The sequence below is a fragment of the Struthio camelus genome, chromosome 2 (genome assembly GCF_040807025.1).
Source record: "Struthio camelus isolate bStrCam1 chromosome 2, bStrCam1.hap1, whole genome shotgun sequence".
NCBI classification, from domain to species: domain Eukaryota; kingdom Metazoa; phylum Chordata; class Aves; order Struthioniformes; family Struthionidae; genus Struthio; species Struthio camelus.
Window position 1 is genome coordinate 67,162,667 of NC_090943.1, and position 25,610 is coordinate 67,188,276.

The window sequence follows — 25,610 nt, forward strand, 5'->3', positions numbered from 1 at the left end:
TGGTAAAGCATTTTGAGCATTTCATTTGATTGCTTACCAGCATGAGGATAACTCGACAAGATAACCAGCAGTTGTGACTAGGAAGATTGTGATGCTCATTTATTCCTCCTTCTTCCTGGCCTGATCCTTCCTGGCATCTCTTTACCTCGTAAGAGATGAAAAATAAGCTTTTGGGCAAAAGAAACAAAAAAACATTAAATTCCTGTATGTGGCATTCATCTCACCTGGCTTTATCCATCTAAGGTTAGGTCTTTAATCTAAGTTTAGCATTCCTCATAATCAGCAGAGAGAGAGAGGCATGTCAAGTGAATGACTCATCTCATTTTAAGATGGCTGTGCACGATAAATGAAATGAAACACCCACCAGGCAGCGTTTCTTCCTAGATTTAGTTCAGTCACCTAACTTTTATACCTCTAATACTAGGTGAAATTACTCTACTTTCAGTAGCAGTCCTATTTTCAAAAGGAAGTAGGCTTCTAAACGTCTAAGCAGACCATAGATAGGCACTTTTTAATGGGTTTTTGACAATTTTTTTCTCTTATGTAGACTTTAGGAAGAATTTCACAGAGAATGCAGGTTTGTCATCTTTAGCAGTGTGACCATACATTTTGAATCAAGCATTAAAATGGCAATGCCTCAACTGTTTGCCACTTAGAAATGGACTACTACACATTTATTTGGAAAATTTCATACATCATTGTATAAATGACCTATATTGCTTTTTTTGCATTTTCTACATTGATACAGTAAATTCTGCAGTTATGTAAAGGTACATGGATCTACAGGAGGTGAGACTGTTCACCACTGCAATAGTGGTGCATTAGTGCACCATTGTGCATCATTGCAATAGTGAGGTGGACAGGACAGAGAAATTAGACGTGTTGTAAATGATCAAAATTTTTCTGGAAAAAAAGTTGTGCAAGTTAAAGCATCTCTGGATAATTTCTGTTTATACTGAGGTCCCATCTTAGCAAGACAGATGGTCACCATCTAGCTTAAAACACATAGTGAAAGCTAACCCAGTTTGTTCTGATTCTTCATTTTTCTGCTGGCAAATGCCATGTCATCGAAACCAAAACTGGGAGTACAACAAATTTCATACAATACCTACTGTTAAATCACTTTTGTCCTACAGGCAAACTATTGAAGAAAAAAAACATTTTTATAATATATTTCATTTACAGAGTAGAACAATCCTGTTATTCATATGAAAATTATTGTTATTGCTACTATAAAAGATGATGCATAGACTATCACCATTTTACCTCTGTATATGTTAAAATCTTTATTACTATTTAAAACTTACATTTAGTTCTCTTTTCCTGAAATGGAGACACTTTATTTTTCAGCTCTTCCGAAACATGTTTGAGCTGTCTGTTAGGGGAAGGGAAACATTTTAATTGATTTAAAATCATCGTTTTACAATCACCGTCCTTTCACAGAAATGTATAAAACTCTTATTTTCCATTTGACTCATACATAGACTTGTCTATAAAATGAAAACTCTGTTTTCTGGTCAGTTCTATGTGAAATCAATTAAACTAGACACAAGCTTGAGAATTCTATAGCTACACATTACACTGAACTGGGGACAAAGTGTGCACATATCAGCTAATCCATTAAATCACTTGGATATATAAATGGAATTTATAATATCGTTTATGCCTTTGGTGCAAGCGAGGTCTTGCCCGATTATTGGGCATTTGTTATTTGTGAATTAGTAGGTTATAACATGGAAAGGTCTCTTTAAAGATCATTAAAAATTTCATCTCCATTTTTTTACCTGAGCAAAGATTATTGTAGATCAAGTACAGACAATCCCAATAATAAAGAATTTTAAAATTAAATATACTGAAATACAATTTAGTTTATTATTTCATTTGTTTTCTGATGGAACATAAATTAATGCTGTATTCATCAGAGGTGAAACTCACCTGCTGAAGAAACGAAGATTACACTAGGAAACCACATGAGGCTTCATTCCAATTTAACAGTCACTTGCTACACAACAATTACCGGTAATATTTTTCTTGAGCAACAGTTTAACTTTTGAGAACAAACGTTTACTTTCATTTTCTTGAAAAAAACTGGGCTTGATTTTCCAGCCTTAGTCTGATTTTGACTTTACCTCCATTTTACACTCATTTTGCACAGATACAAATACCCACAGAAGCATAACGTAGTGGAGGTTTTTAGCTCTAAGTAATTTCAAGGAGCAGTTTCAGCTGAGGAAGGAGACGGATCAGTTGTGAGACATCAGAAGAGCAGAAAGGAGATGTTAAAGATAGGCAGGAATGCTGTGAAGAGTCTTTCTTTATATGATGTCTAATCAATGTACCTTTCTTATACTGTCAAAGGGGAAATCCCTTTCTTCTTAAGCATTGTGCAAACTGTACTTGCAAGCATGAGACTGCTGTGTGATTGTGTTACACTCAAGAAATATATCCATCCAACCTAGAACACAGAAATATGGTTTAATACAAATATATCACTATTACCAGAAGTTTGTATTGGAAAGACATAGTGGGTGACTGAGATGTGTTTACTCATGGTGAGTATTACTGAATGACTTCAGCAATACTGTTCGAAGGGAGAGGTAGTATTGACCACAGGTAACTATGTCAAATATCCGCCAATATTAGAGAGCCAGCGTATGGGTGCTGGCAAGCAATAATTTTTCCTGCCATGTTCACAGATTATTACAAAATACTTTTTACAGCAGAGGGAAACATGATACTGAGAAATTATCGGGAAAGCAGCATTCAGCTGTTTCTGAAGAACTCAGCTACTAACATAAGTAGATTGACTCTGATGATATGAGTATTTTGTCCCCAAAATTTGTATCTGAAAGGTAGATAACACTCTATTTAACTTGTCCTTGCTGAAGCATACTGCAGAATTCTGCATGATTCAAATTATTTGTTATCAATACATTTTTATTAGGTAGCTCTAGATAGTCACTGCCATTTTGAAATATTGGCATTTGCCAACTGAACAGATATTTCTGCCACTCTCTCCTTTCACCCAAAAGGGAGAATATCTGTAATAACTGCCAAGGGGCTATACAGAGAGGCCTGGCAAATTAATGCAATACGAGGTCCATTTTGTGCTACTCTAAAAAGTGAGTATCAAAAAGCCCCCATTTATTATCACTAGAGTAATGGAGATTCAGTCTAGAAAGAAAAAAACTAAAGAGAATAGATTCCCCCAAATAGTTCTTTAGATAATATACTGAGAAGCATTAAAGGTCTACTTCAAAGTCAGAGAAGTCAGGAAAGTAAAAGTTGACGCTAACACAGCTTGACCCTTTCATTTCATATTCATGGGCTGTAGCAAATGAAGTAAGCCATCATAGCATAACAGGAATCTGAGTAACATGACAGGCTAATCTGCATATATTCAGAAAATGTCCTATGTAGGTGGAGTGACATTTTTTTTCACATAATTCATAACATATCTTAGTCTAAAGGTAAAAGTACAGAGTTATCACAGGGTCTTGCAACTCCAGGCAGTGTTTCAATTAACTGGGGTCTAAGAGCCGAAATGAATTCAGTCCAGGTGAAAGGAAGCCAAATAATCTACAGGCTGTGCCAAATCTCACTGTTTCATGGATATAAATCTAGCGTAACTCTGCTAGCCGCATTCAAGTCACTCAACATTTATAGCAACACAAAGGGTTGCAGAATTTGATGTGCTGAAAATGTGCATATCCCCCAAACTCCTCCTGTTCTGCCAAGGCTCTGATAAAGCGTTCAAAACCATTAGTTGCTTTCCAGACTTGGGCAGATTGGGCTCAGAGAACATAAATAGCTGTAAATAGGGAATAGCTGTAAATTAGGAAGTGACATTAGGCCCAATTCCTGACCGTTTACATGCAGCAGATTTCTAGGAAAGAACAAAAGGTTGCTAAAGTAACATGTTCAACCACTGACCTAACTATATGCCAGAATTGTTCCTCTGGTGATGGCAGAGTTGCAGTGAGTGACTTGAAAAGTAGCACAAAGGAGAAGAAGGTCTTTACCTAATACAGAACGACGTGGATTCTTGGGAGCAAAAAAACACATCAACAACCTGATCATGAAGCATGAACGCAAAAGAAGAGGATAAAATGTATTTCTTGAGTCTGCTGATAAACAGATGGCATTCCTTCCAGCCTCTATTTTATCTACAGAATTCAGGAATTCATTATTACCAACCTACTATGAGCACATTTTTTATGTCCAATTTGGAATCGTCTGGGCTATACACCAACTTCTTTTTTTTTACCTTTTTTGCTGCATCTCCTTTTAAAGCCAAGGCACAAAAAGTTCCGGAGGCTCTAGCCTCCACAAAGGGGACAGCCAACATTACTGTTTATTTCACTATGAGAAAGACTGGCTTTTGAAACTGCTTTTTCAGAAGCACAAGGCTGGAAGGCACCAACTGTCGCTGCAATTGCTACACTGCAAAAAGCCAATTCTCTGTTTTCTTAGGACTTAGCAAAATGAGAGTTTTGTCTTTCCTGTTCTGCGTCTTACTCCGTAACAGTTCTCAGAAATTCCTGCAAAAAGATGATGCAAAGTGTACCCCATTTTACAGCTGTATACACTACAATCTTTATTTTTTATTTGAAACTTACATTTAGTTCTCTTTTCCTGAAATAGATCCACTTCATTTTTTTTAGCTCTTCTGAAATAACGGAACAAATTATAACCATATTAATTCATGTAGCCATATTAGCCAGTTAGTGGTTGACCTAGAAGTCATAAGGATCGCCTGAGAAGTATTACTGTGCTCCAGATAACTTCACTGGCAAAGTAAGGAGGTCATGACAGATGCTAAAAACATTTTTTTATGCCAGGGTTTCCAAAGGAGAATGAACTCGCCACTACCTTACATTTCTTTCAAAAAACATACTTAAGTTCTTATATGTGTATACTTAATGATAGAAACAAATATACACATTTAAATTCCTACTTGTAATACCTAGTTCAACTGATTTTAGTAACAAAATAACCACCGCTTGCAGTGAAGTTGGAGTTCAGTCTTTACAAGTTAAAAACAGAACCCATAAATCATGCAAGACAGTATCTACTGCCCTTTATCCCCTCTTTGTAGCAATCTCTCACTGACATTGCCCCTCACTGATATTACAGCATTGTTAACTTTCTCTTTCACAAAAACAGATTCAGAAACTGAGAGGAGAAAGCACTCCTCAACCAGTATATGGGCACTGTTCTTGTTCCAAGAGTTTTAGCAACTGTTGGCTCCCATGTGCTCAGGCCAGACTGGGTTCTGGGCATGCTTAGTTTCAAACACATCCTCCCTGAAATCAGAAAGATTATTTGCATTCTTAATCATGTCCAAGGTTGAGCACTAAGGCTGAACTCTAGAAGAAAATTATGGACTTCTAACATTTGTTGAGATAATCATGGATTCTGACCACTACAAATACATGTATGGCATCTTCACTGTATAATCCATACTCCTGGTGCTTATAAAGAAACCTTCATACCCTTAGATAATCCCAAGCAAGGGTAAGAGGGAATTTCAGAAAGCACGTTATGGTAGATCAGAATCAGTTTACTAAAGGGAAGGGAATTCCCTAGCAGATTTCCTTTTTTTATTACACAGACATAACCTGGACTACTGCTAAACAGTTGCTTTTTCAAATAACTTACAGGTTCTATGTATGAAAACATGGAAAACTCTTTGGATGCTGCACTAGATATCTGCCTCCCATGAAGTCAGTGCAGAAACAGTGAGGACAAACACAGCAGGAATTATATACACAAAGTTAAAGAAACTCATCTCACCTTTCCTCCGTCTACATGGTTGTTTATTTACGCATATGTATATTGAGATCTTTCCTATTCCGTTAGTATCCTTACCAATATATTTGGTTATTCATCTACTGTTGCTGCGTAAGCACTTAATCCAATCTCCTCCTTTTCTTTTAGCTATTTAAAATGAACCTTTCAGAGTCACCTCATCTTCAGAAAAAAACTAACAAATAAAGTTGTGGTAGAGGGCCCTACAGGAATTCAATGAGTAGAGGAATCACAGTCACAATGACATGATGTGCCTGATATAACTTTCTTTGGTAATTAACTGCTGGAAAGATCATAGATGGGCCACACAGTTGAAAAGAAAAGAAAAGAAAAGAAAAGAAAAGAAAAGAAAAGAAAAGAAAAGAAAAGAAAAGAAAAGAAAAGAAAAGAAAAGAAAAGAAAAGAAAAGAAAAGAAAAGAAAAGAAAAGAAAAGAAAAGAAAAGAAAAGAAAAAAGAGAAGAGAAGAGAAGAGAAGAGAAGAGAAGAGAAGAGAAGAGAAGAGAAGAGAAGAGAAGAGAAGAGAAGAGAAGAGAAGAGAAGAGAAGACCAAGCTGTTTATGAGCTGTTTGTCAGCTAGCTCAAATTGCTTTTCTTTGCTGCAGAACAAGGCAGCTTGCACTGGGTCATCAGAGATTGCGGCATATGTGACAGGGCCTGCTCCTGAAATAACTGATGGGATTTCCTTGCTTCAGAACAAAACGTGTGCTACTTGATGCATACACAGTGAAGCACAGGACATTTTTGCTTGTTTCAGATGAGAAGCAGGAAGCTTCCTGTCTATGGTGCATTACTTCATTCCAAAAATCCTTCGCATCACTAATACTTTTAAAAGAATGGCCTGAATTATCTGCTGGTAGGAATGGACACAACTCCACGGAAGCCAAAATAATGGTATTTATTTACAATAGCAGAAAATATGGCTCAAGCATGAGGATAAGAATGAATTCTCTCTCAACTCATAAAGTGAGGGTGAATCATAAGAAGAATTCAAGCTTTACCCAGCTCGTACCATTTGAGGAAACTTAGAACAGCAAAGCTGTCTGCAAACAGAATGCAGGGAAGGAAAAAAAACCTAAAAACTGCTATTTTCAACTCATTCAGATTCGGGGCTAGGGGGCTGCTTTTGTTCCTTCAGTTTTGTGTGTGTGGTTTTTTTCCTTTCACTTTAATCAAATTTTTTCTAGTGTTTCTCTTTGAAACCTTAGCCCAGACTAACTAGAAGGCTCAACACTCTTAGTATTTTCTTATTCTCTGGACAGGGATTTTCCATGTGACTAAATAATTCTCAAGCTTCAAAGATATTCTAGACACATAACCTTTTTTACATCTAGAATAATAATTAATTATTCCTGCTTCGCTCATGATAAAGCTGGATGTCATTTCGAAGAACAGCTGATGATCTTTCCCACAGCTTTGTGAAGAGAAGACTCTGCCCCAACCCCTGCATTTTACCTCATCATAAGGAAGTTGCTGTCATACTTTTGGTAGTGCAATTTGCTATCCTGGCTGTTTATGAGTGTTCCAGTCTGATCCACCTCACTGCAGTTTGTCCCCCACCTAATGATAAATGCTACTGTCTTGGAACAAAGCTGCCTAATGTACTGAAAAGAATAAAAATATGAAAGCTAACTGCCACAGCCACCATTCCCAGTCCTTCACACATAGGATCTCTGTGTTGATCAACAGCAACAAAAATGAAGATAGCAAATCACAACAGAGCTTCTGCTTCCAGTGGTATTTCTGTTGCTGTTATTCCCTCAGCTATTAGTGCTGCCAGGGACACTGAGGGAGGTTTCTGGCCACCAGATCACAGCCACTACAAAAGAGCTGTACCTACGAACAAAACGAAGAAGGGGAAGAAGAATAAAACCCCTGTTAAACTTGACTATAGGGCTGTGGTGTATCCACCTTCTCCAGTTCATCCTATGTGACTGAACAAAGCGTTAAATGGACAAGGTATTTTGTCAAGGAGCAAAAATAAACCCATTATGAAGTCAAGAACTTGCAGTAGGTTAGAGCTATCTCACAGAGAGTTTGACTTTCAGATGGTGCAAAACCCTTCAGGAAAATAATACTGATTAGTACCGCTGGAGAACAGGGCTACACAGCATCAGGTCTGTGTGAAACTCTTACCTGCCAAAAGAACAGCTCAAGCATCTATTAGGTGTTGTGTTTTATCCTTCATATGCACACAATATGCATTCATCAGTGACTGTGTTATGCCTAAGGAGTCTTTGAATAATGAAGAACAACTTTTCATGACTATGATTGCTCCCGCACCTCAGAATTTGGTAAAAAACAAATCTGAAGTAGAAAAATTCAAAAATTTAGAATTTGAAGAAGATAAAGTTAATACAGAATTCAGCACAAATCCTTCAAGCTCCCTTCTAAAAATCCATTTTTGAAAGAGTACATGGCTGTAGTGATGATAGCAAGTTGTATGTCTTTATTTGTATCACAGTGTGAGCAAGGGTGAAGGTTATGACTTGTGAACTCTAATTTAGCTCCTACAGTTTAAGATGTTGCTGCTCTGAAGTCTTTACCTTGCCCCGGATCAGCAGTTATTGCCCCAAACCAGGATGGGACAAGCAAACAGATGCCAGCTCCTCAGCTCTTTCAGTTCACAACTTTGAATATTGAATTAAGCCAGTGAACTACGACAGAGGATAAACTAAAACATCATGTTGTTTAATGAAATAGATGTAGAGGTGGCACACGTTTTCTTCTGTCACTCCTGCTATGGGGCTTTTAATTTCCTAAAGAGGAGGAGGGAGAGAGATGGAAGCACTAACATCTTAAACTGCTCCAGCTAAAACCCTTAAGAGCGCATGAGTCACAGCCCTTAGAGGGAGGTATGCTCTGTTAGTCAGAGGCATTGTTCTAATCTCTATAACCACTACATTATCCATCAGGCAAACAAAGGATTAGAAGAATGGTCCCTGCCTCAAAACACTTACAATTCAGGAATCACACAGAAGAAAACAGACTGATTAGTCAGATGGGCACAGAAAAAATGGAGGCTTAGTTGAATTCCATGCAAATAGTTCCTATTTGGAATGATATAAATAGAAGGAGATTAGGTTGACTGTATGTCAAACACAAGCTTAAGCAGTGTCAGGTGTGAAAAGCGAGCAAAGGGATTTTAATATCACATATTGAAATATTTACGAAGAATGATGATTTTCCTTCTGCCTATGTTACAATAAGCCTCTTTTTGTTTGCGTTTTGCTTGGCATGACAGTGCTGTTGAAGATGATAGAGTAATATTAAGGACCATCCTACCTCAGACTTTTTATAACAGATGAAAAGATGAACAGGATGTGAAAAGCATAGGAGAAGGAAGAGATGAGTTCAATTATATTTTTCTTTAAATAAAACCTGCTTTTTGTAAGTAACTTTAAGGTATCTTTCAGAAACGGCACTATTATTAGTTTGACTGTAATGCTGCATTTATCAAATATACACACATTTATCTGTATTGCAAAACTTCTGAGCAATTTTTGGATGGAATCACATTTAGCTGTAACAGTAGATGGTGGTAACTAACAAAAAAATCAATTCAAGAAGAATTTTTGTTAACAGCTGAAGTTGCCACATTCATTCCCGAAGGTGCATAACTCTGTACAAGTAAAGGGATGAGGATGGGTTACCACAGGTCAGCCATAAAAGCTTGCATTTATTTTGGAATCAGCCAATTCACATAGATTAATAGAAGTGCACCAGTTCACTCATTTTTCTGTTATGCACTAAAAAAAAAAAGTCTAAGACATTTTATATCTATGGTTTTCTGATGTAGGATGAGGCAGAAGGGTGTTCAGTGTTGATAAGAGCAGCCACAAAGCATGCTGCCAATGGTTCTCAAACAACAGGATTAACACCACCAATTAACCAAATTATGGCTTGCATTTGCTTGAGTTTACCCCTCCTCTTCAGCTTTAACTACTTAAAGGGCACTGATATTAGGTTGCTTCTCACACTAGTTTAAATATCTAACACTGGTATGCCACAGATGATGTGCAGACACCTCTACTTGCAACCCTTTTCCCAAAAAGTACTCCCTTACTGAAATAGAAACATCTGAAGTCAATGGATACTTACATATGTGTAGAGATATTCAATGTAAACAATTACAGGCTGAAATACTAAATAAAAGGGAGGGAGAGAATTAGCATATGCACTACAAATGGCTGATGCCTGAACATTTGTGACTGAGAGCCACAGACACACAGAAGTCATTCTGTGAAGAATAATCAGGGAAGTTTAGGTATTAAGACAGGAAAACCAAAAAATATAGCAGTGGAAGTACTCATAGTCATACAGTCACTGAACAGTTCAGAGACTTCAAGAACCCACTCCTTGGCTTAAAGCATGAAATGAGGCAGCTGAGCACTAAAAAAACTTAAGCTGCTAGAAGGAGGAACATGCTTCTGGGTATATCTAAAGATGAAAGCTGTGCGTCTTAGGTTCAAAAATCATTTTGACTCTGACATACTCCACTTTGCATATCACCCGCAAGTCAGAGGCAATTGGTCTGCACCTCATTTCACCAAATACGTATCTAATCTAATGCTAATTTACTTCTCTCAACTTGTTTATGACTCCCATGTGAAAAATGTTAAGGAAACTGAAATTTCAGTAACTGAATTATTCATGGGATAGTCTGTCCAGATTCCTAGAGTCACTTTCAGAGCAAAACAACTTAGATGATTAGTTTCTGAGAAGCATTTAAACAAAACTTAGGATAGCTGCTAGAGAAAGTAAAGACACTCACAAAACCAATGTAGTCTCTGTCAAGACTTCCTAATCATGCTAGTATGTAAAGTACCATTTAATTCTCAATTATTTATTAATGCAATTTAAACAAAGCTATATATTAAAACAGAACAAACTGCACTGATGGGAATAATAGTTGTGAATTACAGGATAAAGGAGATGAGAGAAAGAGAACAAGCAAAAATTATACTACAGGTAGACTACGCCACTTAGATTATCCAGTTCATCTTCCTAAAGCCATGTGTTTGAATTTAATCGCATATTTTTAGCTATTGTCATCAGAACAGTATGAAAATCTACAAACATTGTTGCGTTTCCCACTTCAGCTAGATGTTTTAGGATTTTGGCCCTCCCTTCTGTCGGTCCAAGCTAAAAGGATGACATGGTCAGGTTGATTGACATAAAGGATTATTTTAGCTTCTTAACAATGAATGCTGAGGGGGGAATCGCAAATGACCGGTGGCCCAAGCAGGGAGGCTGGTTGCAGTCAAGGGTTAAATAATGAGAGATGAACAAGAACACTGTTTGAACATTAAAAAGAAAAGAGTGACTCAGAGATACATTGCAAAGGTAGAACAAGACTTAAACAGGGCCTTAGGTATGGGCTGAGGTAATGGAATATGTAGAAAACAGCCAGAGTATAAAACCCTACTTTTCATCACACCAGTCTACCAATAATTCTACTTCTCTCTGTCTCCTTGGCATTGTGAAATTACATAAGTCATTCAAATTTCCACTCATCTGCATTACCTACTTTGGTTATAAATATTTGTTTTTCTTTTTCTCTTCATACTGCTATCTATTGTCCTTTCATAGATTTATTGTGACTTTTTCTGGATCACTGCTTGAAATCAGGTTTCATTTTACTACATGCTGCCTATGTTTGAAGCGTCCTCAGGTTTTTCTCACAAGTGTTTCCATCTCATTTCGGTTAGAATATGGCTTTAGGCATAGCTAGGAGCTAGTTAAAGGCTGTGACCTGCCCCAACCCAGAAAGAGCTCCAAGAGTTATAGTGACATAAACCTTTCATACAGGTCTCTCCTCTGCTCAGAGCTTGGAGCACTGTTATTTTCTTTTACCCTGTGGCAGTATGCAACACCTCTACTTTCCCAGGAGCCTTTCCCAGTGAGAGCTAGGGAATAACCAGGATTCCATTCTTCTTCCTTGCTGGCTTTTCTGGGCATCGCTGGCAAAGAGGAACACGTAGCAGATAAGTAGAGCTGCATGTTGGACACAAAGTCTAAGCAGACTTCATGGAAATTTAATACATAGGCTAGTTTAAGTTTCTATTAATTTTACTACTGCATTAGCTACTCTTCTTCCAAAATGCTAAAAAATTAAGAAATTTAGAGTTTTTTGTGTGGCATGCAAGATGAATTTATTTGCCCTCTGTGGTACATTCATCCAAAATAGCAATGAGCAGTTCACATTGCTTAAGACTGATAGAAGTCTGACTAGTGTACAGCCAATGGAAAATGGTAGACTGGAAGCCTCAGTTAGTTAAAATAGCTACATTATAAGGCTTGAATATGATATCCACTTCCCCCCCCCCCTTTATTGTTTATATTTCCCCTAAATTTGACAGAAGTATTGGTCCTTAAAATACACCTTAGAAGTAATTTCCCTGAGGAGGAAAGGGGGGATCATATTTTTACTGAAGTGAAATCTTCTTTCCGAGTGTGCATATGTATTTCAGCTGCATTGCATTTCATACGCAATTACAGTTTCCACAATTCAGAAGAATAAACAAAGATAGCAATTGGTAGGCCAGAGAGAAAGAATGTATTTATTTCAAACTTGTATGAGATATATTCAAAACAAATTTGAAATAAAAATAACTCCACTTGGTTTTACCTATCTTTATGGACTCAAATCTGCATAGGTCTTTCAATAAATCCATGATTCATGAATTTCCCCAATAAAATTAGGGTAAATATTTCATGATCTTTTACTTATTTTACATTGGAAATCATGCAAAATTATGATTTCTTATGGTTTTAACCGGCCTTGACAATAAGGCTATTTCAAATCTAACACTAAAACTGACTGGTGCAGAACAGCAAGCCAGGCACTTCAAAAATGGAAGAAAATGTCAGCATAAATTCCTGAAAAGCAAAACTGCCAAATTTGTCACACCTCTGTGATTTCAGAAGCCAATAATATAATGAAATTACCTGGTATTAAGCACAAGCACAGAAGGAATCCCTTCACTCAAGATATATTTAGGAACTGTTCAGCATCATGTGATACATATAGAGAATCCAGGATGGATTGTTGTGTGACTAGCTGTATTTTTCCTGTATTGGTCAACACAAAACAAGCATGCCACCTGCTCTGGCATTAGTTTTCTCTTATAATCACTAGCTTAGTGTATAAAGGAAATATAAGGATATCCTCACAAAACTTATGTGATCAATAAAATATTGAAGCAGTGCTGTAGAATTCACAAATTTACTCTGCTATTTGTAGGATAATAGGCTATTCATTGTAAGCAAAACTGTAAGAATTTAGTTTTCACAGTTTAAAAGCTCTGATAGGTATTGAGAATCAAAACACAGTAGACTATTACATCCCAGCGTCTTTCCAGACGTTAGCAAGCCCAAAGTATGCCACACTTGCTAGACTTCAATCCTTGCAGATGTAAACTGCTTGATAACTAAGGTAGTTAAGCATGTAAGACGCTCTCACAAATAGGACGCTCTAAAACTGTACAGCCTAAAGCAGCTGCTCAGTTTACAAATTAGTGTTTCGTCCTTTTGTGGAAAATAAATGAGTAAAATTACGAAATTAGTTTTTCTCTGCTTGCCTCCCCAAATCCCATATATTTTTATACAAATTTTGTCTACTCACTATCTATATCTTAGTGGAAGCAAGGAATGATAATCATGCAGGCATCCATTGACTAACTAGCCTTTTGATCACCTCCATTATGGGTTTACTAAAAATTTACAGCTTCTGCTGATATGCAATGTTTTATAGCTAGACACTCCAAAATTAATCTCATTAACAGAATAAAATTTATGTTTAGCCTTTCAGTGCCTACAGTAAAGAAATCTGGCTCAGCATTTGTGGCATAGATTATTTTATTATTTTAAACAAAAGGCCACAATTATCTATTGCTATTGCTTTCTTTTCTTAGTTCTCCTAGCATTTAAGTCAACCTTATACTTGAAAAAATTAGTTTCTAAGAGTTTAATGGCATAAACTACTCTTTCACACAGAAACTTCTCTCATGATCACATGCCTTTGGCAAAACGGTATTTTTTAATAGGAAAAAGGGTAAATCTTGCACAGATATTTACCCTTTTTGATGCATGTCAGAGGTAGGAAACAAAAAATAACATATGGGCATTCACCTTTTCTCTTCTCACAGCAAGAATTAACTTCCCAGTGGCTGAGGGGCCATGGTGTGAGAATCCTTGACCCACACAAGTAGGGTTTAACTAATAACGTTGAAATGATATATGCATATACACTACCATTCTTCTTCTAGGTTACTGTCTTTGAGGGTAACATAATTATAGTCCAGCCGTGCTCAGTACTCTTGACCTGCAATAAAATCTTTTAGCTCTCACTACGTTAATTAGGAAATAATGTTAGAAATGACAGGGAAATGAGTAATCGATTTAGCAAATCCACAGCCACATCGACAGTTTTGTACTTACATTACTGTGCTCGCGGTCCTAGTGACACTATTCAAGTCCTGGTCAGAACTATAAAACAAAAGAGAATCTGTATAAAATTTCTGAATTTGGATACTCTGGATTTTGGAGACATTTGGATCTGGATTCTGATCTGAAATTTGCCTCTGATTTAAGGGTAAAAAAAAATTAAATAAATTTCTCATTTGAAAACCCTATGACTTCTGTAGACATCTAGAATTGCAGTTAAAAATGGAAATTTCAAACCTATTTCTCTTAGCTGATCCTTTATCAAGACAGAAAGCAAAATTATAGAAGATGAACAAATACAGACAGAACAGGAAAAGCAAGAAATCTAAAATAGCTACTTTGGGGAGCTAGTTTGGGGTAGCATAGTTTTACTATGTTATTATTCTACATTTGCAGTTTTCACCCTTCCAAAAACTAAAGAGACATCTGAGTTCATGAAAGTACAAAGAAAGATCTTTTATGCATCTTTGGAAAAAAGTAAACCTGAGTATATTTCAACTCTTACTGTATTTTATAAAGAATCATTGAAAAGATAAGAGTGCACCTAACAGCCATACTTGCTGTGAGTCAATTTTATTGAGGATGAGGTACTGATGAAAATATATTAGTTCGCGTTGGACAGCATTTTGCAAAGTAAACTATTTAAAAGCAGTAAATAAGGCCCTGATACAGCATTAGGATACACTAATCGGTTCCTAAAACTATGCAAAGCACACTGCGCACTATATCTTAAAGTGACTTCCAATAATCCTAACAGCCTCCTCCTTCACCTAGAAGCTGAAGTTTTTTTAGCAGCACTTTTTCTCATGTGTTCCCTGTTGCTTCAACTTGCACTTACTGTATAGACTCTGACCTAAATTCCTTTCAAGATGAGAGAAATTCATTGTTTACCAAAAAATGCATGTACAACATGTGATATGATTTGGAAGAATTTTGGGAATTTATACAATGAATGAATGATATACATAAAGAACCTTATCATGCGTAGGCAATGTGACCCCTAACTTTGGGACTGACAGACTATTGAAGAAAGCAAAACAAAACAAAAACCAAAGAATGCTTTGCCTGCAAATATCATGGGGCTGCTTTTTTCCACCGTGAAACAGTTTAAGTCAAATCTATTTTGTATCATACTCTGTTTCTTTTCCACATATTCCCAAATTGCAATATCATCAGTTGTTTTTTTTTAAACAAAAAAAAAGAAAGAAAGAAAAGTATTTTAATAAGTATCTATGAAACTCTTGTGAGTATTTATCCTTATTTGTGGTCTGTATATTTCATGCAGAGGAAACATCTCTCTAAAGACCTCTTAAGAGAAATACACTGCTGAAGACTATTTTATTTGATTGAAAAGATATTTAAACAAAAATAAGAAGAGTGAAAAAAATTCAGTATAAATAAAGTGATCTAACAATAAGTTCTGTCGGGGGAAAAAAAAAAACATTTATAAAGATCTACTAAATAATAGATTGTATCTCTTATCTGAAAGAGAGAATGAAGCCAATCCACAGTAAAACTGAAAACAGAAATTAAATTTGACCTGGGGGCTCCAGCACAAACCCACCTGTATGAGAACAAGCGACGGGAAGAAGTCCCAGCAAATTTGTATGTGTGCTTGTTTGAAGGTTCAGTTTCCTAATATAGAGCATGTGCTTTGAGAAGCCCAGAAAACTACTGCAGCCTAGCAGGGGTAGGCCAGCACTAGCGGATGGGCAAGAGAAAACCAGGCTTCTGTCTCCCGTCTGTGTTCGGCAGGAACTGAGCAAGCAGTTCCCTCAGACTTCTTTGAAAAGCTCAGTCATATCTTTAAGATAGGGCTCTATTTAAAAGTTAATACTCATTCAGAAATGCAGTTCACACATGGATAATTGAAATATAACCGCTACCTCTGAAGCTCTTGTGCATGTTACAGAGGACTAAGTCTTTTATTGCAACTGCTATATATGCAATGTCTCACGCCATGTATTTACAAAAGGAAGCAGTGTTCAGAGATCTAGGGTTTAGTCTAATCCCCTTTCTGAAGTGGAAAACTTACAAAATACAGTAATTGAAATACTTTTGGCTATGCTTATAAACACAGTTAGCAGATATAGAAGAATGTTTAATTGATATATGTCTGAAAATTCAAAGGAAAATGAGCATTTACCATGAATTATTTTTGCTTTCATTATGATGAGAAGATACACAAGGTTTTTGGTGTTGCAGTAGAACTCAGGATTCAATTTAATATTAAGGAAGTTCTTCATAAAAGTAACTTAAACGTGATTAACAGATTAAAAAAAAAATTTGTTAGCAGTCCAGCACTATATTGACAGTTTATAACATCATTGTTCTGTTACAGATTTGATGTCTATAGCCATCAATAATGTTCATTTTATTCAAATATTCCACATAGCCATAAAATCTATTAATCATGCATTAACCTGTTCTAATTAGAATTTTTACTTATGGTATAAACAAATTCAGTTTATGGTTTTCACCTCAAGTCATACGTTTCCAGTTGTGAATGTAAGTCTTTATGACATAGGGAGTTATCAAGCACTAAGAGCTGGGATGTAAGATATCTAAATAATCATGTCCTTGGTGTGCCAACATTTCAGTTTAATTAGTGCAGTCCTGAATGTTTTTATCCTAGTAATATACTTCAAATATAACGCTATGTTTTGAGAAATAATGATATATACCATTGTTTTCATAGGTTTCTAGAAAGAAAAAAAAGTCTGGGAAAATACAATTTCTCAAAAATAAACATAGTTCCAACCTTTTGGCATTCTGTTTCCCCTTGTAACTAGCACAGCCGCTTTCCAGTATCTCCTCTGTTTTTCAAGGAAATACTATATGACTACTAGATGACTTTTTGGTTAGCAGTCAATGAGGTCACTGCATGATGCTAGAAATGATTTTGTAAAGAGTGCTCTGAGCTGGAAGGTGTTTGTTCCTCTTGGTGTATGGTTACTGGGTTACACTGTTCAAAAAGACAGACAAGAAACAAAAGCAAAGCAATACAAACAAACCTCCCCGGGACTGAAATACTTTGTGTTGTCATTTGCAGTGCATGCCAAGACATTCATGGGCACCAGAGCCAACCTGGCGAGCTAATTTATATATAAATGTATGTGTTTAAAACAGCCTTATAAGGAGCATTGGAAATCTGCAAGATGAGCGAATATCTTATAACTTCTTCCGCAGGTGCGAGGATAGCTACAAGCCATGGACTTTCTGTCCTGCTTCTTGTTTGTGGCTTTGTGAAGGGTGCTTTGCTTTAATCTAAAAGTGCTGACTTTTTCCAATATCACTTTCTCTTCTTAAAGCAAAGAGCAAATCGCCTGTAAAATCCACGGAGCGGACAGCAAAGTTGACCCTAACCTCCAACCACCACTCTGCACCCAATGTACTCTAAATCTCTACACAAGGAGCACCTTCTTCAGGAAGTACAAACAAAAATACTAAATAAATAAATAAATATTATAAAAAGAAGAGGATACCATGTTTTCTCAATAGATCTTATTTTCTTTGGCGTATCACTGATCTTTTATTTGAAGAGAACTGGTGTGATGTAATAGGACGTTTTGTAACAGCAAGACCTAGTTTCCTTTTCTTTCGGCGAGTAGAAGCCTCATATCCTTGACTTCTCAGGGGTTGGCCTGCGAGTCATCAGTATTATAAAGTTAACCATGGGTGACATTTAGTCTCCTACACTGAAAGGACCGTTCCAGCCTGGAAGCAAACAGAGGCCAAATAACGAAACAAAACATAATGAATCAACGTCAACCTTGATAAAACACTTTGTCAAAAAGCCTTTTTTTCCCCCCTTTTTTTTTGCATGAGGAATAGAGAGAATAAAGAAACCCTAGAAAGCAGCTAAGCAGACTAGAGGACACTGTTTCTGGAAAACAAATGAGGGTATTTTTCTTTTAGGTTCCCCCCCCCCCCCCCCCCCATCATTCTTCCCTGTAGTTCTTTTCCCTCCTTTTTTGGTTCGTTTCTTGTTCAATCGTGGCATTTGCTGACTTAGGCCAACCCCTGACAACTGCGTGGAGGTTTATATATATATACATCTTTTTTTTGTGTGTGTGTTCTATATTTCAATGTGTTTTCTCTAATTTTGCAACTCCTGTATATGCAAAACTAACTTAAATTCTGTAAATTGCTTAAAGTCTGTGTGATATAACTTCAGAGTAGACATACTTTGGTCCTCATGCAAGGCAGTTTTTAATATTATCTATATGTCGTGCCACCAATAGACATGTTTATTTCCTTTCTTGACAAAACATCACTTTTTAGTTTGTAATTCAGTATTGTGTGGATTTTGTAAAACATACATTCACTTCCACTGGTTTGACCCCTACCAGCCCTCTGTTTACTCTGTAAATGCACATTAAAATTTGTTATGGTCTCTAGACAATGAATTATTTTAGTTTTGTGTATGTTGTGTTGGAGTTCAGTAGCTGAAAGCTCTTTTAATTTGTGATGTTTACAGAGGATGAAGTGATTTGATCACTAGAGACTGTAAAATGCAGGTCTGCAGTCAAATACTAAACGTAAAGGAAGGTTAGGAGGGGAAAACAGATAAACCAGACAACTAGAATATGGCTTAAAGGATATTCTTTCAGCAAAGAGTTTTAGGAAAGTGAATTTATTATATCGATAATCTATATTCACAAAGCAACTCCACCCATGTGGCCCAAGAGGTAGCTTTCTTTGCTTTTCTGCAAGTGGATTGTCGTTGCTCATTCATATTCTTAATTAAAATACTTTGTCTGTGAAGTGAACATAAAAATTTTGCTGTTGACTGAAGTAAAATGCATTACATGAATTACTTTCATTAATGCAGGAAGGAAAAATTGCTACCATTTGCAGCTGCCATCAGGACTTTTTTTTTTTTTTTTCTTGTACCCTTTCCTTCCACTGATGCTGAACAATTCAAACCCTTTCATTTATCAGCACAGACAACCATATATACCATATGCTTATTATGATCTATTTACAACAGCATTAAGCAGCTGCAGTGTGGTCAGCTGTCATTTTTCCTCATTCTAAAGCCATACAGAAAGGAAGATAAAAAAGTATGTCTAATATCTCACCAGTTCATAACATATAGACCTACAGTTTTATTTCAAAATGTCCATATAGGCCCACTCGTGCACACTCTGAAGTCTTCTCCCACTGTTTTCAAAGGAAAAAAGAACTAACCATGTAGTACAGAATGAAAGGATAACACCATAATGCTTTGGACACAGGTAATATAGTTGTGCATATATTATCTGCCTTATCCACATATTCAGTACCATTACCTTTGACTGGGAATAGTCAGGCTGTGTTTGGTCTTAGAAAATTCTTAGTAGCAGTAAACAGAGTGAAAGTGTGACCTAAGACAGACAAGTCAGGAATAACTTTCAGGAAAAAAAAGAAGGAAAAAATTTTTTTAATGTAAAACTGATGATCCACTGGAATATTGCCTGCTTAAAAGGTTTTGCCTCATAGTCATAATAGTTAATCAGCCTACAGACAAACTGTCCTCCCTCTCCCAAAGTACTGTAGATCAAAAACAATAGCTTGGAGTGCACAGAATGTAAATCAGGGAAGAGTTACAGTTGTTTGAATTTTTATTTTCTGAACACACCTATGGAACCACACTTCAGCACTCTGGAGGAAAGCCAACATTTTTCCCATACTATAGTCATTTATGACTGGGTGCTGCGAGAATTTCCCACATGGAATTCGGAAGTCTCAGTTTCCATCAATCTCAATGGGAATGAAAGGCACTGATCCTCTAGATGATGCTCAGCATCACACGTACTTCACTCAAATATGTTTACTGTGTACATGTATCTTGTACAAATATTCTGTGTATGCACATAGTCATATAGACAATTTGCAATGACAAATATGGCATTATGCGTGGCATTTTTCAGGAGCTGTTTAGCCTCACATTGTTAAAGTAAGCCTCTGATTATTATGTTAACCTGGTATTGTGTTTTACATTATGCTGCTGCTTAGCTATAAAGCACCATGTACGAGGAGCTTAAAGAACCAATTGAAATTAAAAGCAGAATTCCAGACCATCGGGACTGGTGTGATATAACAGCTCAAAAGACTACCAAGGAAAGCACAATATTGTGATCTGCTATTGTTCTTCAGCTGTGTCAGGAAAAGAATGGGATGTAAGAAAGGGAGACTGACAACCTACAGGGCTTTTGAAAAGGCTTTAAATGTTGCACAAGAGGCTAAGGAGATACAGTAATTTTCCTTCCTCCTTCCTCCTCCCCAAGTTAAAAACCCCAAAAAGCTCACCTGAGGCTGGTCCAGCCCTTCTGGTTGCAGATCTGGATCTCAGCTTTAGAGCTTCTACCAAGCTTTGCAGATGTGACAGCAACAGCTCCTAAAAGGAGCAAGTATTGATTGCATTTCTAAACTTTATGCTATGTCTTGACAATCGTTCTTCAAGTTACAAATCAGCTTCTAGCTTCAAAGAACTCTCTAAGAGCAAGCTAAGCCCCAGTAGCCCCTCTTTTTTCCTATAAACTTAGCTATGAATGATTAGCTTATAAAGGGAACAATTGCCATTTTCTGCCCTGGTCCCACCACAGATCCCTTTGGTATTCACTTAATTTTCAGTTTGGGCTTAAATCCAATAGGAAACAAATTGACTTAATTAAACAGTTAAAAGCTCCATTAAGTTACATCCCTCAAAACAGGCAACTCACATCTACTGGTGGCAAAATCTCTCATAAGTCAATGTCCTCAGGATTTCTACTGAAAAAGTCTAGTTTTGAGGTGCCTATTTACATGACTCATGCCTCTCATCCAGTGTCCCCAAGACCTCATTACATTAGATAAAGCTACAAATTACGGCAATAAAAATAATAATTTTTTAAGCCCGAATATAACTTTCTTCACATTGCTCAATGGTTTTTTCTTTTAATAGAAAAGTTAGTATGGGCAAGTATGAAGCACTTTGTATTCCAAGGTATATGCCATCAAAATACAGCACACATATTTTGAGGTGTTATATGTTGTGAAGCTAAAAGAAACTTATTCCCACTCCATTAAATGCGTTGTCCCATCCTGCTTTTGTATTATGTAAAAAAAAAAAAAAACTTCATTATTTTTGTAATACTAACAAAGATTGGTACTGTTACAGAAACTGTCCCATAAACTCTTATCTTGTTCAATGGCTACCAGCATTTTTTATCTCTGGAACTTCATGTATGTAAGTTGTTGCATAATATGTTTGAACTTCCCTTTCTTAATTGCCTTTTGTAGATGCCTCAAAGAAAACCCTGGAGCATGAGGGATGCTCAGCCCATAGATTAAAAAAAAGCATGACAGACTAACTGAGGATTGACTGCTTCTTCCTCAGAATTGTTGTTAAGAAAGGTACTGGAGACCCTGAAAGAGCTGTCACTTGGTAATCACTGTATCTCTTATGGATTACTGTTATTTTTATCATTGTAAATGTCCAATATTTGTATTACAGCACTGTCTAAAGGCAAAGATCAGAAGTCGGTATAAGCATATGAGGAGTCACAGCAACAGCAATAGGATGGCTTGAGGTTTAAAGCTATGCATGTGATTCAATGCCTCTGTAATTTAGGATCAGAACACACATTAGAACCAGTTTCTCTTACTCTTTCTTTAAAGTATTTTTGTTTCTTTCAAATAAAATAAGGAAACAGCAGCCACTCCAAAAATCTGAATGCTTGCCTAATGTCATCCAGTGTTCAACTTGTAACTTCTAAGTAACAATCTTTACAATGTTGTCAGCTTTTAGTTTAACATTTAAAAAGACTGCACTAGTGCCAGTCCTCAATTCCTTCCTCAAAAAAAAAAAAAAAAAAAAAGAGAAAAGAATTCAAACTGTTGTTATTTGCAGAATAGGGGAATGTTTGCGCCTGACATTACTATTGGTAAATGTCAAATGTTGTTTTCAGAGCTAAAAGCATTAGGAACCAAGAATGGAATCAGCATAATTTGCAATATAAATTTTTAAAGGTTAATCTTCCATGATTAGCTTAGCTTAAACAATGCTAAGCATAAAATAAATTGCTTAGTGCAAGTCATCATAAATGGCTTCAGTCTTCTGTTCTGAGTTTCCTGAACAATGATTTACTGATTTCACAGTCATGAATTCTGCACATACATTCCCACAATTTTATTCATGATAGTTAAAAGATTACAGTTTTCCTAGTGCTTTTCATCTAAACAATATAGGAAGAAAATACTAAAGAAGGCTAAGTTTGCCTGTAGTAATGAATCACTAGCAAAGAAAAAATGTGCTTTCTCAAGAGTGAAGCATAATTGCATTTTTAATTCTTTTTCTCCTTTTTGTGATGTTCTTTTCTTGTTCACACTTCAGTCTAAGAAAACATGACAAAATGTATTTTTTACTACGCACTTCTTACACAGTGACAGAGGACAAAATAATGTCTTCCTTGTTGTGAAAGGAGCAGAAATAAATTAGAATCTTTTCATTTAACAGTAACTTAAACATTTATAGTATCGAGTCACTTCAAAATATCTCTACTGTTAGGTTTAGGGGAAAGGAGGAACAGAGAAAGTTTTTCTGTGTTTCAACATGACTCCTCAGCTCTGTGAATGCTGTCAGCTAATTGTCGTTCTGCACCTAAGGACTGGAGCCTAAAGCAGTGTCTTCTCTAACTTTCACAAATACAATTATTTTACCATAACCACCAGTGACAGATTTGAGTTTTGAAATGACAAATATCTGCAACTTGTAAAATTTTTCTACACGGTTAAAAATGGGCAGAGAATTGTAACAAATAAAGACATACGGAAGTCTGAAGGAAGATTACAAACTGGAAAGCACTTAGAAGTTTCAAAATACTAGAAATAACTTTTTACTCAAAAAAGGGGCTTTTGTGTGATTTTCTTTTAAAGTTTAGTTGTCACTCTCATGAATCGTGCTATAAATACTGTGAATTTGAATCCCATCTATATTATGCTGACAGTACAAAGGGCCTTAAATTCAAACGGGAGCAAATGAGATTTTAATTTATTGAAATGCTCCTTTACATTGACATAACAGCATGGGAAGAAGTCTTATGTGTATCTATATGAGACTATTTACAGTGACAGCTCATAATGAAGCCAGAATGTACATAATAGATTATTAATTCCTTTCCTCTTTTTATATACCACCAACTTGAAAAACAAGAGAGAAGATTGGGTTTGACAACTAGCTGCTTAAAATAAACTATTGCATATAAATTTTTGAAGAAGCAAAATCTCAAATATTCCTTATTCAAAAGACTTGTAGAACAATGACCTTTTAAATTACATGGCTTTCAGATTTTGAAGCAAAGTTATATGCATTGTATATGACATCCTTGTACATAATGTTGAGAAGGAAGGGGATGATGACTTCTTTTGTTACTTCAGATAAAAGAGTATGCTAATTGCTGCTGATTGTTTTCAATATCAAATAATTTAACAGACCCTTCACATCACTGGCAGCTATACTTCTTAAAAAAAAAAGGGCCAAATTTTATTATCACCTATGGTACAGCTCAGTTTTTGGATGCTAACCAACTCTGGTCCAAGTTTCAAAGATGTTGGTCACACACCATTACAGAAAAGGAGGAATCCCCACTTACTTTACTAAAAATAAATTATGTTAACTTATGGTACCAAATCACCTCAATGTCTTTTTCTTTAGCAAATCAGGCACTACTTTTGTCCAGACGTGCCATCTGCCTCTCTAAAGGCAATCAAAGATGAAAAAGAAGTAGAAATGTGGACCTTGATAGGTTCACCTACTCATTGGATTCCTGTGTAAGAGAGGGGAAACAAGACTGGAGTCCTTCCACTTCCCTAAAGCAATCAACAAGGAAGCATCTGAACAGGAACTACCAAACCAAATCACAGCTGTTAAAAATAACACTGACAGATCAACTCAGTAATAAAAGGTGAAACACCCTAGGAAATTACCTGCAATTTCTCTAGCAAAACACCGAGGTATTTCTCCAGGAACTACTGTTCTTTCATCTGATCCCTGTTGATAACATGGGCCAATCCTAACACACAGACCAACTGCATAGTACCAGCTAGAGAAAGAGGGTCTAGTAACTCAGGCTTTGAGCAGGGAAGGGTTTTGTCTACCTTTTGCAACTGCACAAAAGCAAATCAGAGGATTGCTTCCCATCCAACATCACTGTCCTACACTCGATTATCAGTGTCAAGAGCATTCAGGAGATGAACGTGAACCCTAATTCTGTACTTTTCAAAATACATTGTATTTTATTTCCAGCTTTAGAGCAGAAAGACCTCATTTTATCATTCAGCTAAATTTCCTTAAAAAGGTAAGGCTTACATCATTTAAGATTCTACCAGATATTTTCTTATATCTGGCAATCTAGGTCCCACATCTTGAAGTAAGGTGATTTTATAGGTATCTTAGGCATATTTTGCAAAAAAAAAAAAAAAAAAAAAAATTGTTCTTAGCTCTCAAGATAACAGAAAAGGCTTAAGAGGTGACCCAACTACTTTCTAAATCTGCACGTATGTCAAGAGCTACTTACATTAATAGAAAACAAACACGCATCTTCCTGCCTGGAGCTCATACAAATCAGATACGTGAAATGCTGGGGAACGAAGGCAGCCAGCAGAAAGCTGCTGGAAAGCTCTGGTTCTGGTGGTTGCAATCCGATCTTTGCCTCTTGCCTTTCCAGTACACTTTTTGGACCCAGCAAGGGAGTAAATTCTGAACAGACCCGTTATGCATGTGCAGCAGCAGAAATAATGTAGGCAATAAAGCTGACAATCCTGGGAAGTGTAGGACCTACCAAGTATACATTCAGGCACTGTGCCCATAAGCAGAAGATCTGGTATTGTATGGATTCCGGGGAATGCTGCATGCATCACACGTCAGAAGGAACTGCCAGGCAGAGGTTCCTCCAGCCACTGGACGGGATTTGTTTGATTAGCAAAGCTGTTCCCTTTTTAAGGCTCCCAACCCAGAAGACAAATACCCCAAGAGCATTTGGAAAATAAATCCACCCATACTCCTCGTTAATGGTCTCCCTCACTTTACGTGCATCCAATTGACACCTCGGGTATGGAAAGAAACTGCTCTCCTCAGGAAAAACTTCCACAGATGAACTTTGGAAAATATTCTTTCACCCGAGGTTTACAAAACACCTTTATTACTTTCATTTTTGAAAGGTATGTCAGAATTCAAGTGGAAGATAGAGAAAAGAAGATAAACAGAAGGGGCACACTGCCAAAATCCACCCTCAAAGCAATATGAAACATAAATTACCAAGTACATTTAATAGTAAAGCTAATTCTTTTATCAGATGCATTAAAGAAGTCACTGATTTATCATTATAAA

At 36.5% G+C, this 25,610-nt stretch overlaps 1 protein-coding gene and 1 long non-coding RNA gene across 5 annotated transcripts in view; one reads left to right on the plus strand and one right to left on the minus strand.

Moving 5' to 3' along the window:
* Window positions 1-25,069, plus strand: part of VSTM2A (V-set and transmembrane domain containing 2A) — a 32,693-nt gene extending 7,624 nt beyond the window's left edge. The window contains exon 5 of one of the 4 annotated variants that reach the window (XM_068936163.1): window positions 21,524-25,069. In XM_068936163.1, coding sequence (XP_068792264.1) covers window positions 21,524-21,594 — 71 coding nt within the window. In that variant the 3' untranslated portion in view covers window positions 21,595-25,069. The other 3 variants (XM_068936162.1, XM_068936161.1, XM_068936164.1) reach the window with 3 other exon arrangements.
* On the minus strand, window positions 30-25,134 carry LOC138066378 (uncharacterized). The gene is made up of 4 exons (XR_011139802.1): window positions 25,063-25,134; window positions 14,252-14,299; window positions 1,308-1,375; window positions 30-167 (listed from the first exon to the last, which is right to left on the minus strand). It is a non-coding gene; the product is annotated as an uncharacterized lncRNA (long non-coding RNA).
* Between the last annotated feature and the right edge of the window lie 476 nt (window positions 25,135-25,610).